This window comes from Mus caroli, chromosome 2 (assembly GCF_900094665.2).
Source record: "Mus caroli chromosome 2, CAROLI_EIJ_v1.1, whole genome shotgun sequence".
NCBI lineage: Eukaryota > Metazoa > Chordata > Mammalia > Rodentia > Muridae > Mus > Mus caroli.
The window spans coordinates 158,984,298-159,008,222 of NC_034571.1; the positions used below are offsets into that span (position 1 = coordinate 158,984,298).

The 23,925-nt window shown below is 48.6% G+C and overlaps 1 protein-coding gene, 1 long non-coding RNA gene and 3 other non-coding genes across 7 annotated transcripts in view; 4 read left to right on the forward strand and 1 right to left on the reverse strand.

Annotated features, from left to right (window-relative positions):
* Znfx1 (zinc finger NFX1-type containing 1) overlaps positions 1–10,512 on the reverse strand; it is a 27,360-nt gene extending 16,848 nt beyond the window's left edge. The window contains exons 1-3 of one of the 3 annotated variants that reach the window (XM_021182949.2): positions 10,007–10,512; positions 7,526–7,636; positions 2,596–4,383 (exon numbers count right to left, since the gene is read on the reverse strand). In XM_021182949.2, coding sequence (XP_021038608.1) covers positions 2,596–4,383; positions 7,526–7,586 — 1,849 coding nt within the window. In that variant the 5' untranslated portion in view covers positions 7,587–7,636; positions 10,007–10,512. Of the gene's footprint in view, positions 1–2,595; positions 4,384–7,525; positions 7,637–7,822; positions 7,935–10,006 lie in introns of those variants that run through there. The other 2 variants (XM_021182959.2, XM_021182967.2) reach the window with 2 other exon arrangements.
* LOC110310221 lies at positions 10,441–13,457 on the forward strand. The gene is made up of 5 exons (XR_002379824.2): positions 10,441–10,797; positions 11,129–11,220; positions 12,739–12,797; positions 13,033–13,075; positions 13,292–13,457. It is a non-coding gene; the product is annotated as an uncharacterized LOC110310221 (long non-coding RNA).
* LOC115030536 lies at positions 10,969–11,061 on the forward strand. The gene has a single exon (XR_003836119.1). It is a non-coding gene; the product is annotated as a small nucleolar SNORD12/SNORD106 (small nucleolar RNA).
* Positions 12,578–12,666, forward strand: LOC115030535. Its single transcript, XR_003836118.1, has one exon. It is a non-coding gene; the product is annotated as a small nucleolar SNORD12/SNORD106 (small nucleolar RNA).
* On the forward strand, positions 12,856–12,945 carry LOC115030534. The gene has a single exon (XR_003836117.1). It is a non-coding gene; the product is annotated as a small nucleolar SNORD12/SNORD106 (small nucleolar RNA).
* Positions 13,458–23,925: the final 10,468 nt, after the last annotated feature.

Here is a 23,925-nt window from a genome sequence, read left to right on the forward strand (position 1 = left end):
TGTAGCTGTCTTCAGACACTCCAGAAGAGGGAGTCAGATCTCATTACAGATGGTTGTGAGCCACCATGTGGTTGCTGGGATTTGAACTCTGGACCTTCAGAAGAGCAGTCGGGTGCTCTTACCCACTGAGCCATCTCACCAGCCCTGAATTTAATTCTTAACTGAAGGAATATAAATTAATCACTGTGATGCTACAGTTGGAAAACAATGTAACAATACTGTCCTTGTTAACATAATAAATGGGAGCTAGAGGGGTGCCTGAACTGTTGTGAGCATGTGTTCTTCTGGCAGAGGACCTGGGTTCAAGTCCCTGCTCCAACACTGCAGGTCCCAATTATCTGTCCCTCCAGTTCCAAGGGAGCGCCAACACCTTGTTGGCTCCTGCAAGTGTATGGTACATTTAAATGCAGGCAGAACACTCAAATACACTGGAAAGCAGCTCAGCCAGGCATGGCAGCAATGCTTTTCATTCTAACACCCAGAAACCAAGGGCAGGTAGAGCTCTGTGAGTCTGAGGCCAGCCTGGTCTACAGAGCAAGTTCCAGGCCAATCAAAGCAACATAGTGAATTCCTGTCTCAAAAAGAACAAATAAACACATAAAATTACAAATAGGTATCACTCTCGATACAGCTGTTGACCTCTCTTCTGGACGCAGTGTGTGAACCGCATCGCTAGTAAGGGAACCTGTCAAGCAGCTCATGGTCTGCTGACACAGCGGAGCCCATGGTGAGAACTGCCTGGAGTCACCATGAACACACCTCATACTCTAACAGGCAAGCATCTCCATGACGACAGGAACAGAGGGACTGCAGAGAGGGTTACAGCAGGGACACATGAACCCAAGCCTAAGTGTGTGAAGACTCATGTGTTAATCCCTGGATGAATACACAGGAAAATCATTTATGTCATTTGCTTAAGGAAGGGACTGGGAAGGGGGGTAGCAGGAGGGAGCCATGTGACTTTTAGAAATGTGAGCAGTTATTTCTTAAAAGGTAATACTAAAATTACTGAGCCAGAAAACTTCATATCTCAAAGGAACAAAACCCTGTATCAGTTGGCTTGGCCTGAAAAGTCTGATTCACCCAGAATCCTAAATGGGCTGCTCCTCCCCCTCCCCCCTGCACACGCTCCTATCACAGCAGCTCTTCTTATTACAAAGAAACTTTCTATTCTGCTCCATGTCTTTGTTTGGGAGGGCAGAGATGTAGCTACAAGCTGGCCTTGAACATGGTAGCAACAGAAAATCCTCATCTTCTTGTTTACATTTCCCAAGTGCTGGGGATACCATGCCAGCAAAACCTTTTGTTTTTTTAAAGCTCTCCCTCTGTAGCTTAGCTGTCAGGGGACTCACTATGCAGATCAGTTTCACAGAGATCGAAGTCACAGAGATCCACTCCTCTCTGCCTCTTGAGTACTAGGATTAAAAGTGTGAGCCATCAGGGCTGGAGAGATGGCTCAGTGGTTAAGAGCACTGACTGCTCTTCCAGAGGTCCTGAGTTCAAATCCCAGTAACCACATGGTGGCTCACAGCCATCTGTAATGAGATCTGATGCCCTCTTCTGGTGCATCTTAGATATAATAATAAATATAATAATAAATAAGTCGTTAAAAAAAAGTGTGAGCCATCATGTCTAGTCTAATTTAATAAAAAAAAATCATGAATTGCCCTTACTTATCAATACTTTGAAGACTTGCTTCTGCCTCCCTGTCTAATTTTTGCATATGCTTTGGGAAGTTAATTTAGCAGTCTTTACATATCTGCTAACATAAATAATAAACTCAAAGCAAGTCACATACAAGCATGGTTATATGCTTATTGTTAAATAGAAATGTACACAAAACCACAGGTGTGGTGGCGTATGCCTTTAATCCCAGCACTCAGGAGGCAGAGGCAGGCGGATTTCTGAGTTCGAGGCCAGCCTGGTCTACAGAATGAGTTCCAGGACAGCCAGGGCTACACAGAGAAACCCTGTCTCAAAAAACCAAACCAAACCAAAGCAAAGCAAAGCAGTGCAGACAGATTGTAGGAAACCATAACTGCTCTCTCAGAGTCGGGTCAGAGTGCGTGTGGGGAGTCCTGTGCCCACGTGGGAGCCCTCAAGTGCAGCAGAGAGAGGAGCCAGGACGCTCCACCCAGGCTGCCCAAGTTCCCGTCCCAGGTCTGCTCACTGTGTGAGCTTCAAAGCCCCTCAGAGCTCTTAAGTGAGAGGAAGTTTCCCCTTAGTTTTTCCACCTGCAGATGGTCTCCCTTTCCAAGGAGGGCATTGCAACGCAGTGACCTAACATATATAAAGCAAGGCAATTACATCACACTGGAATTATATATCTGATGGTACTTAATTTAAGAGAGCATAAAGCCAACCAACCTGTGGGAGAGAAGGAGCACCTGTTACCCCAGCAGTCCTCTTGTGAACTGAAGATTCTGCTCCATCACTATGCTTGCCCCTGGGAATGATCCCCACTAGGAACTATAAGTGTCTATGCCACAAGTGATATTCACTGCATTTCAGGGAAATATTTCTAAATGAGGCATGCTAGACATCTAGAGCGAAATCTCCCTGTGTGATGCCACAGGCTCTGAGGAATCCTCTTACCTGTTCCAGGAGGTCCTTGAATGATAGCCAGCTCCCTGGTGAGGGCGAACTGTAAGGCTTCCATCTGGGAGTCATCCAGCTTCAGGGCTTCTTTGGAGGGCCATTGGCCAAAGTCGAAGACATTAATCCTAGGATGTCTCAAAGCCTCAGCACCTCTCAGAGACTTCCTCATGGCTGAGGGATTCTCCATGAGGGGGGTGAAGTCATATCTGCCACCCATTAGCAAGTACCTCGGGTTCCTCACATAGGAGTCACACTCCACAATGTTCCTCTGGAAGGGGACATCTTCCTCCTGGACCTCTTGTAGTCCTTCTAGGACGTGCCGGTAAGCCTCAAAGTAGGCTGTTGTCTCCACCATGAGGAAAGAGTCAGAGGGCTGAACGTCAGCAAGCAGCTGCTGGCTCTGCTCGTTGAAGCACAGCTGGACAATCCCTTGGCAGAGATCTTCGTGCTCTCGGTTTGAAACGGTGGCAAAAAGAAACGTCTCGAAGTTGTCCTTGGACATGCACACTAAGGACCCATACAGCAGTCGCTTGGAATTCTGCCAGCGAACAAGCTTGAGTGGCTTGGTGTCAAACTGCACTTTGTACACGATGCCGGAGGCTGAGCACATCGGGGTGATGATCCTAGCATCGAAGTAGATTCGGATGTCATCGAACTTCCTCTTCCTCAGACACTGGTCCTCAAAGCTTTGTAGAAGCTTCAAAATGCCTTCCCGAAGGGGCCTAACAAAATCCTCTCGCAGGAGGCGGAAGTGAGTGTCGAGGTAGACAGCAGTGCTCTCGTATTTCCCGGAAATGATGTTGGGGCGAAGGAAGGGCTTCTCATCTAAGTGCACCTCATTGTAGGTGGGGTAGATGGGCATGGCCCGGTAGCTCTCAACCTCCCCTTCTGCCTCAGCCTGCACTAGAGTGTAGGTGTCTACTCTCAGACTGCCCTGGCGCCTCTTTTCCTGCAAATACTTAATGATAGCCTGTACCTTTTCCAGGTTCTTCTCTGTCTCCTCTTCTATGTCAACCCCAGAGGCTCTCAAAGCATTAAGAGAAGTCGGCAGGAGAGAGATGAGCATGGAGGTTTCCTGCATAGAGCTGGCAGGGAAGACACTGACGAGGTCCTGGAGGAGGGAGATGATATTGCTTATGTGTTCTGGGTACTGGTTCCGAATGTCGGGGCTGGGCTCCGTGATCATCCCCACCACGTAAGCTGGCAGGCAGACTCGGAGGAACTTGGAGTTGTTCAGGATGCCCAGCACATGCAGGATGCTCTGACGGTCTATCCTGGAGCTGCAAGCCTTCCGGAGAACTTGGCAGATCAGCTGAAGGAAGCTGGGCTTCATGGAGGAATGAGAAAGCAGCTCCTTGAGCCCTAGGCTTGTGGCAAGTGTGATGGCCACCTCAGAGGGTTCCTTCTGCAGGAGGCTCTCCAGGAACTTGTAGCCCAGTCTCTTGGTCTGCTGTGGCTGCTCTGCTGGCTTCTGGAGTGGGGTGTGCCACTGCTGGAAAGTGTCGCTGGACCATGGTGGTCTGTGGCTCCTACCTTCCTGGTCGTCATTCCTCCTCCTGGTGTCATTCTGGCTTTGTCTCTGGTCTCTAGCTTCATCACTGGTATGCCCTTCCTGGTTTCTTCTTCCCTGATGTGGGTTCCTGCCCATAGCCCTAAATCTCTCTTCCCTCTGTCGGAAAGGAGCAGGATGGTTGCTGGCCCTCGGATGCCTTCCAGCATGGTTGGTGGCTGCTAGGTTATTGGTTTGGTTTCTAGCTCTTGGTGGCAATTCTCCATCCATAGGACCTAAACACAATGGGGACACTGGGTAAGCAGAGTTGAGGAGTCACGACGCCCAATAAGACAATAATGAGTACACTTTCATCTTCCAAAACAAACAAGCAGCTCAGACTTTGCTTGTAGAGATTGAAGTTTCTCGCCAAGGGTTGAGAGGGTGATAGCTTAGCAGTTAAGAACACACACTGTTCTTTCAGAGATTAGTTCCCAGCATCCACACTGGACAGCACAAAACTGCTCTAACTCCAGCTCCATGGGGATTCAATGCCTCTGGCTCTGCAAGCACATGTACACATGTGCCCATAACACAGATAGGGTTGTTAAAAAAAACCAGTAAGTTTTATTTGTTTTGTTTTGTTTTTTCAAAACAGTCTTAGTATGTAGTCCTGGCTGTCCTGGAACTCACTCTGTAGACCAGGCTGGCCTTGATCTCACAGAAATCCACTTGTCTCCTCCTCTCTGGTGCTGGAATTAAAGGTATGCACCACCACACCCAGATTATTATTTTTTTAAGGTTTCTTATAAAATTGTATAATAAATAAAATACAGAGCTACAGAGCCAGCCAGGTGTGGTGGCTCCTAACTGTTGTCCTCAGAGACTGAGGCAGGAGGATCATTCAAGGCCAACTTGGATAGCACAGTTTCTTAGAAGTTAGCTTGAGCTACACGGCAAGAAGCTGGTGTGTGTGTGTGTGTGTGTTGTCTGTGGGACCTAGACAGTGGTAGTACACTTGCCTTCAATACATAAGGCCCTGGGTTCTATGACAATAGTACAAGAAAAAATGATCACTGTTGCTGTATAGAAGAGACTGTTTCCTGAAAGATACAAAATAGAAACCGAGTGAGCTCTGGGTGAGCACTGGGGCAATGGTGGAGAGGGTTACTGTATTTCATCTTACTTTGTGCCCCATGCTGGTGTCTAACTTTCAAAAGGTTCTAGTCTCTGGCCAGCACAAGAGTCAGAAGACAAGAGTCAGCAGCGAGGCATGATCACTTCCTCACTGTGGAGCCTTGGGCAGTTTCTCTGTCTCTCAGTGTTTGGCTGCTACTGATAAAATGTTTATAAAACATCAGGTAGCCAGGTGGTGGCGCATGCCTTTAATCCCAGCACTCAGGAGGCAGAGGCAGGTGGGATTTCTGAGTTCGAGGCCAGCCTGGTCTACAGAGTGAGTTCTAGGACAGCCAGGGCTACACAGAGAAACCCTGTCTCGAAAAAAAACCAACAAAAAAATCAAGTAAACACTGCCAATGTGTATCTCAATGTTTCATGTAGACTTAATCAGAGGAAATTTATTTTAAAACACATAAAAATTACTCTCAGGACTACCTTGTGACTTCTGCAGCTCCTCTGCTAAACAGCTATCATATGCTACAAGTCCAAGTGGAATCAAACTATGAAGGAAACACCACCTGATCTTTGCCCTGCAACAGGAAATGCAGCTTGAATGGGAAGGAGGAAGGCAGTGCCTCCCCTTCCAAGATGGTTTTTTATTTTTGTGGCTAATCCACAGACTGTGGAGAGAAGGAAGCACCAGCACCCAGTTTCCTTGTTGGAAAATGAAAACTGAAACCTGAAACTCAACTCTGATTCAGGAAACTTAAAATCGAAACTAGTCATTCCCACCCCACCCCCACCCCCCACTTACAACTGCCTGTCTTACACAGGGACCCTGGGACCCAGGGAGGCAGCCATCACTTTCCTTCCCTCTACTGGGATTCTACAGCTGGCCTTAGTAGAATGCTGTGATTTGCAATTTGCAATTTGCAATTTGTGATTCACAATTTGACAATAAAACTTAGGAAAGCTACTTCAGATTTTTTTTTAAGATTTATTATTTTTTCTTGGATATTTCCCTTATTTACATTTCAAATGTTTTCCCCTTTCCAGACCTCCCCTTTGGAACCCCCCTTTCTCATTCACCCTCCCTAACACTTAAGATTTAAGATGACAGACTGGCCAGGCAGTGGTGGCTCTTTAATTCCAGCACTTGAGAGACAGAGGCAGAAAGAAGCAAGAGGATCTCTGAGTTCAAGGCCATCATACACAGAGTGAGTTCCTGGACAGCAGGGATGACTGGCTGAGAAACCCTGTTAGATGCAAATACACTTAAGTGGGTCTTTTGTTTATTTTGTTTTGTTTGATACCGGGTCTCAGTGTGTAATCCTGGTTGGCCTGCAAATCACTAACTACACTGTCTTAAAACACAGAAATTTGTTTGCTTCTACCTTCCTGCTGCTGCTGGGATTAAAGAAGCCACCGGTTTTTTTTTTTTTTTTTTTTTTTTTTGGTGGAGATAGGCTCTAATCCTGTAACCCAATTTGGCCTCTAATTCTTAAAATATTTATTATTATTAACATTATTATCATTTTATGTATATGAATGCTTTGACCCACAGGCATCTATGCATGTGTGTTAATTCTCATAAAGTGTTAATATCTTAGATATAATTAACTTAAGAAACTAGAGCATTACATTTTACTGAGTTGCCATTAAATTAGAAAAAAAAAATTTCAAGACTCAGTTGATGAGGGCACTTGCTAACCAACCCTGACAATCTCAGTTCAGTCCTCAAGACCACATGATAGAAGGAAAAAACCCAATTCTTAGGGGAAGTCTTCTGATTTCACACATACACACACACACACACACACACACACACCATTAAAAATTAATGCTATTGGTTATCTTTTAAATTTCCTAACGATGCTATTGGTGATTAGACGATGCTATTGGTGATTAGACGCTGCAAACCACCAGTCAGTCTGTTTCTCACCTCCTACCACCTGCGGGGAACCAAAAGCGAGCCTTCCAGGAGGCAAGGGCTCTAACTCCCCAGCCCTGGTTTCTGGGACAAGCTTTCAGTAAGGAGCTCAGTGTGGCCTTAATCTTACTGTTTAGCTGGTCTCAAATTCTCAACCCTCTTCTCTCTGCTGGAGTGACAGGCCTATCATCCTACCACAGAACCATCTGCAGCACTCCTAGAGAGACCAGGCTGGCCTCAAACTCAGATCTGCCTGCCTCTGCCTCCCCAGTGCTGGGATTAAAGGTGTGCACCATCACAACCACCACGCAAGGAGGTCCTCACTAATTGAAAAACGCAGACCATTTCTGGTAGGCCTCCCCTTTTCACCTGATAGAAACCCTGCTTACCTCTGTGGTTGGCAGGCGGATTCCTGGGCCTGGCCTCTAGATGAGGTCTTCTGTCTTCCATATCTGAGTCTCACGAATTCTGCCACCTTCGCCTGACTTTGTTACCTGCAACTGCACAGGCTGAGAGTCACCAGTGCCCTTCAAACACGAATACCCAAACCCCACGAAGCCGGCCCTTCTGCCTTTATATGTTAATCATTTATTAAGGAAGGGTAAAACATGCAGATTCTAATCACAGCACAAGCACTCAACCTTGCGGATTCCCAACCGTGCTACAAACTCTAAACTTAACCTCACAATTTAGGCGATTCCAAGGGATCCAATCCCCCATTCCCGGACTCCTTTACTTGCTTGGGGTCAGAAAGAGAGAGTCATCAACTCCCAAACTACTGTTTGGTTTGCCTTCCACCAGGTTACTCAATCTACTGCTTAGGTTTCATTTCCTTTCTTACAAAATGATTGCTGGGGCAAAAGGAGTACAAGTGTGTCAATCCAAAACCATGTGCCAGCTAGCTGCAGGGTGCATGCTGGCAGCTCAGCTCAGCTCCTGGGAGCTGGAGGCAGGAGGGTCGGGAGGTTAAGAGCAGGGAAGCAGAAGCAGGAAGATCAGAAGAAATTCAAAGACAGCTTCCACTGAGCCTGAGGCCAACATGGACTCTATGAGACCCTGCTTCAACAAACACACACCCAAGGGCTCAGGACCTTACCAGGCATTCTTAGGACACAGCAGTGGACAGGTTCCCTGCTCCCTCCTGCTAGACAGCAAGTGAGCTCTTAGCCTTCTTTCCCCTGAACCAGCTACCAATTCTTGCCTTGCTTCTGTCTTGAGGATTTCTGATGCTGGGTGAAGAGGAAGCCCTTCAGGGAACTTCTCAATATAACTCAGGCATAGCGTGTGGATGCAGGGGGGCAGGGTGGTGGTGACTCAGTTCTCAGCTAAAGGATTTTTGAGACTGTCCTCACAGTTTTAAAATATTCATAGTTGGAAACTGTGAATAGATTTGGCATTGTATAAGAGGTGGCTTTTATTCTTATCAGAAAAAAAAAAAAAAAAAGAGTCCCTTTTCTTCCCACTGGGAATATTTTCTGTGGTGACTTTTCTCCTCATCTTACCAAACCCTGTTCTTATGATGCAGGCTCAATGGTTAGTGTTTGTTTTAAAATTTTTTTTTTCCCTGAGGAAAATCCCTTCTTCCTCATTTTGAAAAAAAAATACTAAAATAGAATGCAGCAGCAGTGTAAAAGAAAACAGAAGCAAATAAGTGCTAGAGACTAAGGCGAGGGAAGAGTGGCAGGAGCAGGCGGGGAGGGGAAGCAAGGCAGGGAGGGCAAGCAAGGCAGGAGGGCACCAGATCAGCAGTGGTTAAGCTGTTGCAGGGATAACATTTAGAGACTTCTAATTACAGGGTAAGATGAAAGAGGATGGAGCAAGAGGTGGCAGCTGGGTTGTAGTTAGGTAAATTTCAAGTCCCGAGAGAAGTCGCCACACCATACATCCCTCAGAGAAACACTGTAAGGTTACAGAAAGCAGGAGAGATCTGGGGGGTACTCAGAGGTTGGGCAGGGCCTAGGGATGGGGAGCCCAGGGTGGTTGTGGAACAAGTGGGTATAGCAATAGGTGAGAAATGGAGAGAGTGGGGCTCCAGGGGCCGGGAGCAGAGGCAGGACAGCTACGCACAGGGGATGACTGGGTGCTGAGATGAAGGGGCACTAGGGGTGGTGTGTGATCAGGGTGGTGACAGGTGAACTGAAGAGAGTCAAAGCAGGTAATGGCAGTGCTAGCGGCTCAGGAGACGCTGGGTGCTGGGGGAGGAGACATCGACTCTGGAGGTGATGGGGGCTGCTAAGGAGAGGAGACAGGAACTCTGGGGAGTGATGGTGAGGCTAATGGAAAGGAACAGGGATTTAGGGGTGATGGGGCTGCTGCGGAGAGGAAACAGGGACTGGAAAATGGGGCTGCTGATAACCAGGTAGACTTAACTCAGGGAACGATGGAGGGTGACGGTGGAGGTGGGAGGACAGGACTCTGGGGGTGGTAAGGAGTGGAAAAAGATCCTAGGGGTGATGGGAGATTCCAGATACTCCGGAGATGATAGGGGAATTGAGGGACTCTGGGGGCTATAGGGAAACTAAGAGAAAGGGGCAGGGACTCTGGGGGCTATAGGGAAACTGAAGAAGCAGACAGGGACTCCGGGGACTATGGGGGTGCTGAGAGAAAGAGAACAGGGACTCCGGAGGCTACAGGATAATTGAGGGAAGGGGACAGGGACTCCGGGGGCTGTAGGATAATTGAGGGAAGGGGACAGGGGCTCCGGGGGTATAGGGAAACTAAGGGAATGGGACAGGGACTCTGGAGGCTATAGGAAAACTAAGGGAAGGGGTCATGGACTCTAGGGACTACAGGAGAACTGAGGGAAGGGGACAGGGACTCCGGGGGTGGTGGGGGCGCTGAGTGGGGCAGATAGGGACTCCAAGGCTAACCTGACACCCGGCCCGAGGCAGAGCGGGGCGCCGGCGGTCGCAGCGCCGCAGAAGCAGGTGCGTGATAGGGCGGAGGCCACTCACCCGCTCGGGCGCGTCCTCCGGAGGGATAGAGCTCAGCCCCAGCCCCGGCAGGTCGCGGCCCCGCCCGGCACCGCGAACTTTCGGTTTCCAGTCCCTGCAGCCCCTGGGCGGGGCGAGTAGCCTAGTGGGCGGCCCGGAGGAAGAGGAGGCCGCGCAGGACGAGGAGGCGGTGCCGCGGGCGCCAGCGAGAGGCCGGGCTCGCCTGCGCCCCCGCCCTCGGGGCGGGCGGAAGGGCGGCGTCGCCTCAGCGCCCGCGGCGGCGGCGGCGGCGGCGGCTGGACTGGCGGCTCCCACGGGCGCGGCGGAGGGGAGGGCGCGGCGGGGGACGGGTTGACTGCGCCCCGGGCGGCCGCAGGTCTCGGCTGGCCCCGGAGCCAGGGGGACGCGGCGGGCGGCTCGTGCGTGCCAAGCGCGACATGGCGCGGAAGCCGAGAAGCCCCGGAGGCCTAGTGAGCACGGGGAGGGGCTAGACACTGGCTGGACAACCATTACGGAGCTGGGGGCGGGCGGCTCGGGGACTACATTTCCCAGGACGCCAAGCGGTCGCGCTCGGAAGTGATGCGCCACGGGCTCAGTGCGCAGGCGCAAGCGCCGCCAAGGTCTATATAAGGAGGGTTCGCCGCCGCTCTCGTCCTTTTGTTCCCGCGGTTCCTAAAGCGTTTGCTGTGTTTTCGATGTCTCGTCTCTGCGGGATTAACTTGCAGATGGTGAGTTGAGTCCACACAGCCCTAGTTTTTTGTTAACCTCTTACCAAGTTTAGTCGCTGTAACCGCTCCTAGTCTCCAAGTGTTGCTTATGGAGCGCCATCCCTAGGTTGACCTTCGAAGAGGTGGTTCAGGTGGAAAAGACGTCTTCTGGTTTGGCCTGGGAAGCTTTTTGCTGGTGTAAATGATGACCTCACTTTTTTCCCCGTCATATCGACAGTGCTGATGTTTTAAAACATTTGCCAGTTTGTCCTGATAAACACCAGCCTTCGAGGACCGTGGTCTCTTTGTTCCTGGTCGAGGATAGGTGGTGATGGACGCTTTTGTTTTGTAGGTTGGCCTGATCAAGCAGGACAGCATGGAGGTTGGAGGAAGAGAAGGGCATCGAGGGAGATGAGAACTCGCCTACCATCTGAAAGTCTCAAGGTATGCATTCGTCTAGTGGCCTAACGTGGCAAACACGTGCTTTGAAGAGCCTTTAAGTGGGCTGTGATAGGGAATTTGATGCAAGACTTAGTGCTGAGTTTAGTTGCTTTAAAAGCGCTGAGGACTGAGCCTTAGTATTATCGAAGTATACTAAGGTCTTACTTCTGTATCTGTACATACAGATGCAGTGCCCTGTTACTATTTAACATGGCCTGGTAGAACTGCCTGAGAAAAGGGCTGATTAAGAAAATAGTCCCATTGAGATCAGCCTGTAGCACATTTTCTTGGCAGTTGATATGGGAGGGTTCAGCAGCTTCTGGGTGCAGTGTCTGAGCCGGGTTGAAATTTCCTTTGTATACGCGTGGTATTTAGAAAGGCAATGAAACATATCTGCTAGTATTTGCAGGCTAGTACTTTTCAAGATGATGTGACTGCGGGTCGTGGTGGCACACGCCTTTAATCCCAGCACTTGGGAGGCAGGCGGATTTCTGAGTTCGAGGCCAGCCTGGTCTACAAAGTGAGTTTCAGGGCTATATAGAGAAACCCTGTCTCAAAAAAACCAAAAATAAAAAGATGATGTGGCAATGGCTGTCCTCCATTACTGTATTCTGACATCCACGCTGACCCACTCAGATAAAAATGTGAATATGCCCTAAATCAAGTACGCCGGAGAGTTGGCTTAGTGGTTAAGAGCACTGACCCCTCTTTCGAGGGGTCCTAAGTTAAATGCCCAGCAACCACATGGTGGCTCACAACCATCTGTAATGGGGTCTGGTGCCCTCTTATGGTGTCTGAAGAGAGCAATGGTGGTGTACTCATGCATAAAATATATAAATAAATCTTACCCTTAAAAAAGGTAGGCCCAGCCGGGCGTGGTGGCGCACGCCTTTAATCCCAGCACTCGGGAGGCAGGCAGATTTCTGAGTTCCGAGGCCAGCCTGGTCTACAAAGTGAGTGCCAGGATAGCCAGGGCTACACAGAGAAACCCTGTTCGAAAAAAAAAAAAAGGTAGGCCCAGGCAAGGTGACTTAAGTTGAGGCAAGCCTAGAGACTGAAGGGTGCTATGTTGTCTGAACAATTGACATCATTTGCAAGTGGACAGTGCCAGTCAGAGTTGTATATGTGAGACAGTTGCATTTGGGGTTTGTTGCTCGAGTCGATGGGCATCTCAGGTCATACGTGAGTCCTGGTACATAATGTTGAAACCTTCCAAGGCGATTGTGAATATCTCAGCAAGTCCCATTCCTTTAGCTAGTAATTTGAGACACTGGTATTACAGCTGTCTCCTATAAAGGAGATGCAGTCCTAACTAGCTGTCTATCTAGTCCTTGGTGTCAAGCTCAGCAGCCTCCCACAGACAGGCATGTGTGATGACACAACTTTTTTCCCCATCAGATCGACCATGTTGATCACATTCTTTTAAGCCAGTATGTCTGACATGCCTGCCTGACAGTACCCACTGCTGCAGTGCCCTTGGTGTTCAGGTAATTGACAGGTTATTTCTGCATTTTATCTCAGGTTTGCTGACAGACAAAACCAGGCTTTGAATGGAGCATGAACTCCTGAGGCGAGCACTGGTGAGTGGTTTCCACGCGCCCATCTTCTAGTATAGACTTTGTTTCTGACATAAACTTGGCTGGTGAACTGATGATATCATTTCTTTCCCCGTCAGATCGACCCTGTTGATCTCAAATACTAATTGCCAGTTTTGTCTGATGCATCAGCCCCAGGAATAATTCGTTGTTGGAATAATTCGTTGTTGGCTTTAACCTATTTCACTTGATAATGGTTTCATCGATTTATTTTCTATAGGCCTGAGGGAGCCAAGGATGCCGGTGTTGGTCTGATCTTTCAGGTGAGGTTCTTTTACTGTTTTAACCTGTTTCTAGGGATGTTATGACAAGTGTGGAGAGTGACGGGTGTGTTTGATTCTTGGCTTTTGCTGCTGTTGAGGTTCCCGGTGGGATTCAAGTTCACCATGTCACTTGCTAAGTGAGGTTGGCGGGGGGGGGGGGGGGGGGGGATGTGTTCAGCCGGAAAAGCCTATCAACATTTTTACTTTTCTCTTTAGGTACTTTTGGAATACAGAACCCCAGCTGTGTTCCTGCTGCCCAGCCCCATGAGGCCATGCAGAATGCAAAGAAGAGTTACTTTGGGCTGGGGAGTAGTGGTATCATGTGCACAACTGCTGGAAATAATAAAAAATATTGACTGTCCGTAGAAATAAAAATCTGACTGTGCCTTGTTTCTTGGGTTGGGTGGGCCTACAGCTGCTTCCTGTGAACATTTCCCACTGCCTAAGTGGGACAGCTGTGAGTAGTTATCACCCTGGTGCTAGCTTATAAGTTACAGGTCAGCCTGGCTTGCAGAGCATCTCCAGCTTTGTGGGTGGGGCCCAGGGATCACAGGCTTGCTTTCATGTGTGTGTGCGCCACTTGGGTTGACCTCAAGCCTGATTGGTCCTGCCTTTGTCCTGAGTACTGGGACGAGAAGCAGCTGCCATCATGCCCAGCCCATTGACTGATTAGTATGATTTAGACCTGTTTTGTGTAGACAAGTACTTGCCACTCTGCAGGTGAGAAGTGGCAACCAAGGATATCTGGACTTGGAGGTGACTTTGGCTCAGGTAAGTGGGCCTGAGTTCTTTTAGGTCCAGTGGCCCTATGGTGGGTGATGCATGGTTTGCCTGGCTGCTTCTCAACAGCCTCTTCTGAGCTCAATCCCTCTGTTTACCACACTTTTTTAAAGATTTATTACATGTAAGTACACTGTAGCTGTCTTCAGACACTCCAGAAGAGGGCGCCAGGTCTCGTTACTGATGGTTGTGAGCCACCATGTGGTTGCTGGGATTTGAACTCTGGACTCACTGAGCCATCTCACCAGCCCCTACCACACTTTTTAAAAAGATTGTGTAATGAGTACACTGGCTGTCTTCAGACAGACAGCAGAAGGGGGCATCGGATTCCATTATAGATGGTTATGAGCCACCGTGTGGTTGCTGGGACTTGAACTCAGGACCTCTGGAAGACCAGCCAGTGTGCTTTTAGCACACTGTTAACCTGCCAGGCTCCATGCCAATCAGTGCTTAGCAAATTGTATGACTTAACCACCTTCCTATAGTACAGAGGTCATCCCCCCACCCCAGCTTTACAGATGGAACATAGAAGTTACAAATGGCTCTGCAGTGTCCTGGGCAGACAAGATCATGGATGTTACAATTTCCATAGAACATTCTCCCTCCCATATATTGAGACAGCCTATATCTCAGGCTGGTCTTGGACTCAGGTCTCTCTGCCTCCTCAAGTGCTGGGATTAAAGGTGTGCAGCACTGACAGGCTCAAGTTAAGACTGCCTGTATGTAGGTATTACTGAGTGCCCGTGATTGTTGACCCCTACACCTGATTCTCTTGGGCTTCTGGGCATTGCTCCCTGTGTGGCCCCTGCAAACACGGGTCTTTTACAGTTTCCAACCCCAAGCTTTGGACTGACCCTTGAATAGTTTTGGAAATATCTTCTGCAGGAGCCACTCTTACGTAGCAGTAAGGCTGGGGTGGAAACAGACTAGAACTGCCTCTGCTGGCGACCAGGCAGCTTACTAGCTGCTTTCTCCTAGCCCCGTCTTCATCCTGCTGGACCTTGATTCCATCCCTCCAGATCGCATCATTTCCCACAAGGCAGGGAGTGTTGACAAATGTATTTCCATGCTTGCCAGGCCATAAGCATTTAAAACAGTCCTTCTGGTGTTACCCAGCCTCTTGTCATCACCCCCGACACACACACACACACACACACACACTAGGTCTCAAATGGGTAATCAGAGCCACAGAGCCTGTGAGCAAAGCATTCAGCAGAGTCAGAGGTGCCAGAAGGGACAGTGGGCCCTCTACATTTAACAACCCTTTCCGTTTGGGAAAAGATCTGTTGTCTTCTCTTTTGGATCCACTTGAAATCTCCCTGCCCGGTTTAACAGCACATGCACGCACCATGCTCAAGTTGCTGGGAGGGCTGGCTGCTTGGACTTCAGAGGTCAGTTCAACTGATACTTTTAAGCAAGACACAGTATCTTATATCAGTTTCCCCAGGGTGTGTCTCTAAAGCCCTTTCAAAACTATGTGGGCCTGGAGAGATGGCTCAGTGGTTAAGAGCACAGACTGACTGCTCTTCCGAAGGTCCTGAGTTCAAATACCAGTAACCACATGGTGTCTTATAACCATCCGTAATGAGATCTGATGCCTTTTTCTGGCGTGTCTGAAGACAGTTGCAGTGTACTCTTAAAAAATTTATGTGTATGGGTGTTTTGTTTGTATGTCTGCACCACATGTATGCAGTGCCCACAGGCATGAGAAGGGCATCATGTTCCCTGGAGGTGAAGTTACCATGACTAATAAGCCATCATATGGGTGCTAGAACTCCAACCTGGGCCTTCAGAAAGGGCAGCCAGTAATCTTAACCACTGGTCCATGCTTCTAGCCTTTTAAGATATATTTTATTTATTTGTGTACACTGTAGATGTTTACAGACACACCAAAAGAGGGCATCAGATCCCATTACAGATGGTTGTGAGCCACCGTGTGGTTGCTGGGAATTGAACTGAGGACCTCTGGAAGAGCAGTCAGTGCTCTTAACTGCTGAGCCATCTCTCCAGCCCCTCTCTAGCCTTTTAAAGCCTTCTTCAGGGCTGGTGAGATGGCTCAGTGGGTAAGAGCACCGGACTGCTCTTCCAAAGGTCCAGAGTTCAAATCCCAGCAACCACATGGTGGCTCACAACCATCCACAACGAGATCTGGCGCCCTCTTCTGGAGTGTCTGAAGACAGCTACAGTGTACTTACATATAATAAATAAAATAAATCTTTAAAAAAAAATAAATAAAGCCTTCTTCATACATACGAAATATCTCTGAGGTGACGGGCACCTGACCCAAAGGAGATGCCGAAGCCCATGTCCCTCCAGATTCACTCATTGCCTAAGTGGCATTGCATTCTGGGTGCTCTCCCCTGGGGTGAGTAGACCGTGGGCTTGCTTCTCCTTTTTGCTTAAGTTTTCTAATGGGTGGAAATGGCTGTTGGGAAGATAGCTCACTCGGTAAGGTTTTTTTGCTGTGCAGTGTGAGGACTTGTGTCTAGATTCCATCACCGAGCACAGTGTGCAGTGCACCTGTGAGTTCAGGAAGAGGGGTGGGGAGAGAGGATCGCTGGGGTTTACAGGTTAGTCTGTGTAACGAAATCTGTGAGCTCCATGTCCAGTGAGAGCAGGTCTTCTCCCAAATAAGATGGGGCCAGTGAAATGGGGCTCAGTGGATTAAAAGATGGCTTCCTGAGTGAGCCTGCCTGAGTTCATCCTTGGATCCCAGGGTAGGAGGAGAGAACCAACTCCCACTAGGTAACCTCTTACAAACCCATCCCTGCTCTCTCTCTCTCTCTCTCTCTCTCTCTCTCTCTCTCTCTCTCTCTCTCTCTCACACACACACACACACACACACACACACAAAACCATAGTCTGACACTGAGGACTTTATTCAAATGTTTCTTCCAAGCTGGGTGTGGTGGTATATACCTTTGATCCCAGCACTCAGGAGGCAAAGGCTGTTAGATTTTTCTGAGTTTGAGGACAGCCTGGTACAAAGAAACCTTGTATTCAAAAACCAAATGACCAACCAAATTGTTATTTTGGGGGGGGTGTCTCAACTCATTCCCCTCTCCCTTTTGTTTTTATTTCTTGAGACAGGGTCTCACTGTGTAGCCCCGACTCCTGGAATTCACTTTGTACACGAGGCTCGCCCTCCAACTCAAAAAGATCTGCCTGCCTCTGCACCCTGTCTCATGGGTGATGGAATTAAAGGCTTGTGCCACTATGCCCAGCTTTGTTCTTGTTCTTAGATGTATTTATTTTTATTTTTACATCTGTTTGAGTGACTGTACATATGAAGATGGCCCACATTTGTACCTTGGTGGACTAGAATTACAGTCAGTTGTGAACTGCCATGCAGATGCTGGGAACCAACTTGGGACCTCTCAAGACCAGACAGTTCTCTTAACTGCTGAGCCATCTCTCCAGCCACCTTCATTCAAGTCTTGCCATTTCAGGACAGCCACGGCTACACAGAGAAACTCAGCCTCGAAAAACCAAAAATAAAATAAAATAAAATAAAATAAAAAGTCTTGCCATTTGTCTGCTCACATCTCAGGAACATTTGATGGACTTATACACCTCTAGAGAATCTCTAATTTGGAGCGGTATCTTGCTTTTGGGGTGGGGGTAGGTTTCACTATGTAGTCCTGGACTGCCAGAAATTCTCTGAGATGAGACTGGCCTCAGACTCACAGAGATCTGCTTGCCTCTGCTTCCTGGGTATCAGGATTAAAAGCATGTAGGTGACACCAGGTCCAAGATATTTTAAACAAATATTCAACGTGTTTTGTTTGCTGGAGAACTTTTTCTCATCTCTAACTTTTTAAAAAAATAAAGATTTATTTATTTATTTTATTTATCTTATTTATATGAGTACACTGTAGCTGTCTTCAGACACACCAGAAGAGGGCATCAGATCCCATTACAGATGGTCGTGAGCCACCATGTGGTTGCTGGGGATTTGAACTCAGGACCTCTGGAAGAGCAGTCAGTGCTCTTAACCACTGAGCCATCTCTCCAGCCCCGTCCTGTCTAACTGACTGAGTTCTGACTCTCCCCAGTTTCCTCCTCCGCCTCTGCTGGAGAGGGATGCTGAGCATCACACCAGGCTTCACCCTGAACTTACATCCACTCATGGAACCAGCCAAGCATGAGGTAGGCAGGGCGTGTGTGTCCGAGGGCACCTATACATTTTGAGTTGGGTAGTGACCCCACACGGCTAAGGAAATGCCCCTTCTATCAGGCAAGCATCTTTTTTTTTTTTTTTTTCCTGCAAGTATGACTGACCGCATAGAAAGTCCTGGGGACACTTGACTGTTCTCTGAGTTAGACAAAAGGTTCTTGGAGACAGGGTCACCTGTAGCCCAGACTGACCTCCAGCTCCCTATGTAGCCAAGGATGGCCTTGAACTTTTGATTCTTCTGTTTCTACCTCCTAAGTGTTGGGACTGTCGGTCTAGCTGGCTTTTGGGCTGCTGGAGAACCTAGGGCTTCGTGTACGCTAGGCAAGTACTCCACTGACTGAGTCTCATCCCTCACTTTGATGTCACCTCTCTAACACCCTCCGGTGGGGTGGTCTGGGTGTGATGCTGTCTGCACGACTAAGGGCTAAGCCAGGTTACCCTTGAGGTGAGTGCGGGGCTTGCGAGAGGTAATTCATTGCCCTTGGTGGGTTTGGTGCCATTAGAATGGAGAGAAGGTCGCAGGGGATTGGCTGCATAGGTGACTCCCTCGGCATTCAGAGCAGTAAGATTTGGGACAAGGTTGGGAAGAACAAGAGTACAGGTGGGCCGGGCGTGGTGGCGCACGCCTTTAATCCCAGCACTCAGGAGGCAGAGGCAGGCGGATTTCTGAGTTCGAGGCCAGCCTGGTCTACAAAGTGAGTTCCAGGACAGCCAGGGCTATACAGAGAAACCCTGTCTCGAAAAACCAAAAAAAGAGTACAGGTGGCCAGCACACCAACAGGAGCTCCATCTGTTCCCAGCTCCTTGACACCGAGGGAACTGTTTCCCTGAGCCTTGGCCCCCTCCCGGTCAGAGCAGGACTTCAGTTAGCTTGTCCCGAAGTCACCAAGGAGCCATCTCTCTGAGCAGCCAGGCATGCATCCAGAGATGTCTACTCCTCTGCCCACAGACATGATAGAGGCAAACCCTTGGCTGCCAGCAGGTTAATTACCCAGATGGAAGCTGACAGGAGAGAGAGAGAGCCCTGCCCGGGCAGAGATCAACAGCTCTATTCCCTTCTTGGCAAGCATCCAGGCTAGCCTGGAGCACAGACACAAGGTGTCAGGAAGCCTTTGAGCAAGCACACTTGCCATTATCTCTAGATGAAAAGCCACACCTTGAGACCCCTGACTCCAGGAACCCCATCATCCAGGAAGGGATTCTGTTTGTTGGAATGACCTGGTCAGGTTGCTGATAGGTGACAAGTCTTCTAAGTGTTGGACTGAAGCTGGGGGTCAGAAATTGTACAAACATGAGTAAAATGTACCCGTAGGTTGGTAGGATGGTTTAGTGGTTAAGGGCTGTGTTCAGCCAAGCCCGATGATCTGAGTTCAATCTTCAGGACCCAGGTGGTGAAGAAAACATCAATCCCCACATGGGTACAGTGACATCACCTCCAATAAATGAATAAATAATGCAAGTAAATAATGGGGGAAATGGTTATTGCGGACAAGCTAACCCTCCCCATATGGTTATTGCAGACAAGCTAACCCTCCCCATATAATGTATTTAGACGACAGACACTCCTCCTGCCTGTCACCCGCTCTTCTCCCTCTCCCATCAATGCCCATTCCTCGTCTAAATAAGCCCATTTTCTACTTTTGTTTTTTGTCTTTTAGGTGTGACCCAATGAATTTCATTAGTCTGAAAGGAACAGGGGCACCTTGCAAGTGGTTACACCATTGAAGGGTGTTATTGGTTCGGATGGTTAATATTGTCAAGTTGACAGGATCTAGATTCTCCCAGAGCCTGCCTGTGAGGGTTTATCTAAATTGAGTAGGTAGGAAGACCCATTCTATGGTCCGCCCCGCTTCCTCCAGTCAAAAGGACAAAGGGCGCTGAGCGCATCCTTTCATTGCTCTGCGCTTCCTGACTACAGATGCGGTGAGATCAGCTTCATCCCGCTCGTTACTTCTCTGGCCATGGCGGGCTGCACCCTCCACTATAATCCACAATAACCCTTCAATATTTTTCTCAAGTATTTCGTCGCAGCAAAGATACGTGAAACTAATAAACTGTCGTAATGGACGGTTGGAAATAAGACCCCTACCAGGCCGTTGGGAGATGCCCACCCTGCTCTCTTGTGTTTCTTTTCTGGCCTTATCTTAAGTAGCTGTCCCTGCAGAAGCCAGAATGGCCAAAACGGGGACGCCTTAGGGATATACACACCCTACAAACCCCTTTCTCTAGTCCCCGAGAATCATTTCCAAAGAGACCCTAATTGGCTCTGCTTGGAGTGCAGGTTCATTCCTGAGCCAATCACCAAGGCCCGGAAGATAGGAAGCTCTGATTGGTCTGGTCTGGAGGTAGGCGTGGTTCCTGGACCAGGCACTTTTTGGGGTCGGCTTTTGGGTCTTCAGGCAAGCACCAGGAGTCACTTCCCAGTTAACTCTAATAGGCAGAGCCCCCCGGAAGATAACTCTTCCAGGGCCACGGAGTGCTGGTGGGCACAGAGGGGCAGGGTAGGAGGGGCCAGGCAGTTTTGAGCCATCCCTGAAAAAGCCTATCTACGCCTAGCAGGAAGGCCACCAGGGGGCAGCAGTCCCTCGTAGTCATCAGGGTCTCCGCAAGCATGAGGCACTTTCCAGCAGGGGGCACTGGTCATCGTCTTATTCTCTTATTTTGGATACCTTGGAATGAGCTTCCTGTAAGGCTCTGAATGAGACATGGTCTCACCCTAGCAGAGATACTTTGAGCCCACTAGCAAGGCAATTCTGGCATTGGCGTTAGGATCCTCCAGCACGCCAGGCTGCACCTGGGAGATTCGCCCTTAAGGGTTCTCATGGTACTTCTTTTATTTTGTAAATTAGGATCCTTTGCAAAACATATTGTCGCGCACAAGTCTTCAACCGCCCTTTTCCAGCTGGCCCCACCTTTATTGGCTCTTTGGTTTCCTGTAGACCATGGTAACACCTGCCTTGCGGGCTTTCCCCACCCTGTCCGATGAGATGATTTGTTCAGCAGATTTTATGGAATTGGGTTCTGTCTGGGGGTTGAACACAGAAGCTAAAAAACAGAGGCTGGGGAATGACTGTGTTGGTCAAGTGCTTGCTGTGTAAGCATGGGCACTTGAGTTTGGGACAAGTAAAAGAGGACACTGCCCAAGCCATTCATAGTGTGTGGTGGCGCCTAGTAGGCATGTTACAGGTCTTCCCATTCAGACATTTTGAGACCAGGGCTATTCATTCTGTTATTATTTATTTGAGATAAAGTTTTATGTAAACCAGGTTGGTCTCCAATTGGTTATGTAGCTGAGTGTGACCTTGAACTTTTGACCAGATTCTCCAGTCTCCGTCTCCTGAGTCTTGAAATTATAAATATGTTGCCACCATGCTCATATTTAAAGTTTTTTTAATTTTCATTTTCATTTGAATGGGTGTCATATTTGCATGTCTGTGCCTGGTGACCTTGGAGACTGGAAGAGGGTGTCAGATCTCCTGGACCCAGAGTTATAGACAGTTGTGAACTGCCATGTGGGTGCTAGGAACTGAACCTGCAAGAACAGCCAATGCTCTTAATCACTGAGCAATCTCTCAAGTCCCCAATACCCCGCCCCCCGTTTTGTAACAGGATTTTATGTAGCCTGGGTTGGCCTAGAACTGGATATGTACACCAGGCTAGCCTTAAACTCAGAGATTCTCCTACATCTGCTTACCAAGTGCAGGGATTAAAGGTATATGCCACAATGCCCAGACAGGCTGGTCTTGTATTCTCAATGCTCTGACACCATCTTCCCAGTGCTGGGATACAGGTCCATGTTACCTTTGAATACTTGATACTTGGGTGATGTTTACAGAATATTGGTTAAGTAAGGAACAAGTGTTTGGGGGGGGGCACCTATAGTCAGAGGTCTCCTATCAAGATCAGAGTCTGGCCAGCCCCAGGTGGCCTGCTATGTCCTCCCTCTGCATGGAGGAGACCACACAGCCTGCCTATGGCTCAGGCTCCTTCCACCAGTTCATAAGCAGGGATTTTGTTTCGTGATGTAACTGAGATAAAGTGAAATGTGCCCTTGGGCACACTGTTCCGTTTGCTTACATAAAGTTGGCCATGTGTGTGTGTTTCTGTGCATGTGTACATAGCATTCATGTATACACTTGTGCCTGTTCTTCTATTCACAGTGCGCATGGACACGCACTGGCGTGCACACCAAGAGGTCAGAAGACGACTTTTAGGAGTCATTTTGCTCCTGCCCTCCTTGGGTTCCGGGATTAAACCCAGATTTCCAGACTTGAGCTACAAGTCCTTGACTTGGTGGGCCATCTTGTCAGCCCCAAATACATTTATTTTAAACAGAAACTTAGATTGCAGGATAAACTGTATACTTTGTCCAGATGACTGCACAATCTAGAAAGGCTGTTGTTATGGTCACTGCCCAACACACCATGATTATTGACATTTAAATTTTTATTTATTTTTTTTTAATTTTTTTTAAGATTTATTTATTTTTATTATATGTAAGTACACTGCAGCTGTCTTCAGACACTCCAGAAGGGGGCGCCAGATCTCGTTACGGATGGTTGTGAGCCACCATGTGGTTGCTGGGATTTGAACCTTGGACCTTCGGAAGAGCAGTCAGGTGCTCTTACCCACTGAGCCATCTCACCAGCCCTAAATTTTTTTTAAAAAGATTTTAAGTATGTGAGTGCACTGTTGCTCTCTCCACACACACCAGATGAGGGCATTGGATCAGATTACACTTGGTTGTGAGTCATCATGTGGTTGCTGAGAATTGAACTCAGGACCTCTGGAAGAGGAGTCAGTGCTCTTAACTGACTGAGCCATCTCTCCAGCCCCTATTATTGACTTTTTCATATAAATGGAAATATATATGCCTGTATAGGTATAGTACACATTTTTGGAGCTGACTGTGATTGTCAACTTTGGATAATGTCTTCCAACTCTTTGTGCTGAGTTGACAGGGATCAGAAGTTAACAGCCATACTGACCTAGAACCATGAAATGTTCTAGGAACTTGTCCCTGATTTGTACAAGGGTAAGACCCTGACCTAAATATTCGAAGTCTTCTTCACAAGGGTTTGACCGGCGATACTAATAATCTACATGGTGAAAAGCAGAAACAACCCTGAACTTTACAGGAAATGTTTATTACAGTTATAAATGACGAAAATGGAGTTCAGGATGTGGCTCAGATGAGGGAGAACTTGCCTGGAGAGCAGGAAGTGTGGGTTCCATTCCAATAGCAGACAAACCAGGTGTGCTCAGGAGGATCAGAAATTCAAGGTCATCCTTAGCTATAGAGCAAACTGAGGCCCCGCCTGCCTCAATAACAAAGGGTAAATAAAAGATGGAGTAGCCAGCAGTTGGCTCCACACTTGTGACTCTTGCACTCAGGCCCCACCCCACTCCTGTGACACTAGCACTCAGGCCCTGCCCCACATTTGTGACTCTAGCACTCAGGCCCTGCCCCACACCTGTGACTCTAGCACTCAGGCCCTGCCCCACACCTGTGACTCTAGCACTCAGGCTCCTCCCCACACCTGTGACTCTAGCACTCAGGCTCCTCCCCACACCTGTGACTCTAGCACTCAGGCTCCTCCCTACACCTGTGACTCTAGCACTCAGGCCCCGCCCCACACCTGTGACACTAGCATTCAGGCTCCTCCCCACACCTGTGCCACTAGCACTCAGGCCCTGCCCCACACCTGTGACTCTAGCACTCAGGCCCCGCCCCACTCCTGTGACTCTAGCACTCAGGCCCCACCCCACACCTGTGACTCTAGCACTCAGGCCCTGCCCCACACCTGTGATTCTAGCACTCAGGCCCTGCCCCACACCTGTGACACTAGCACTCAGGCTTCTCCCCACACCTGTGACACTAGCACTCAGGCCC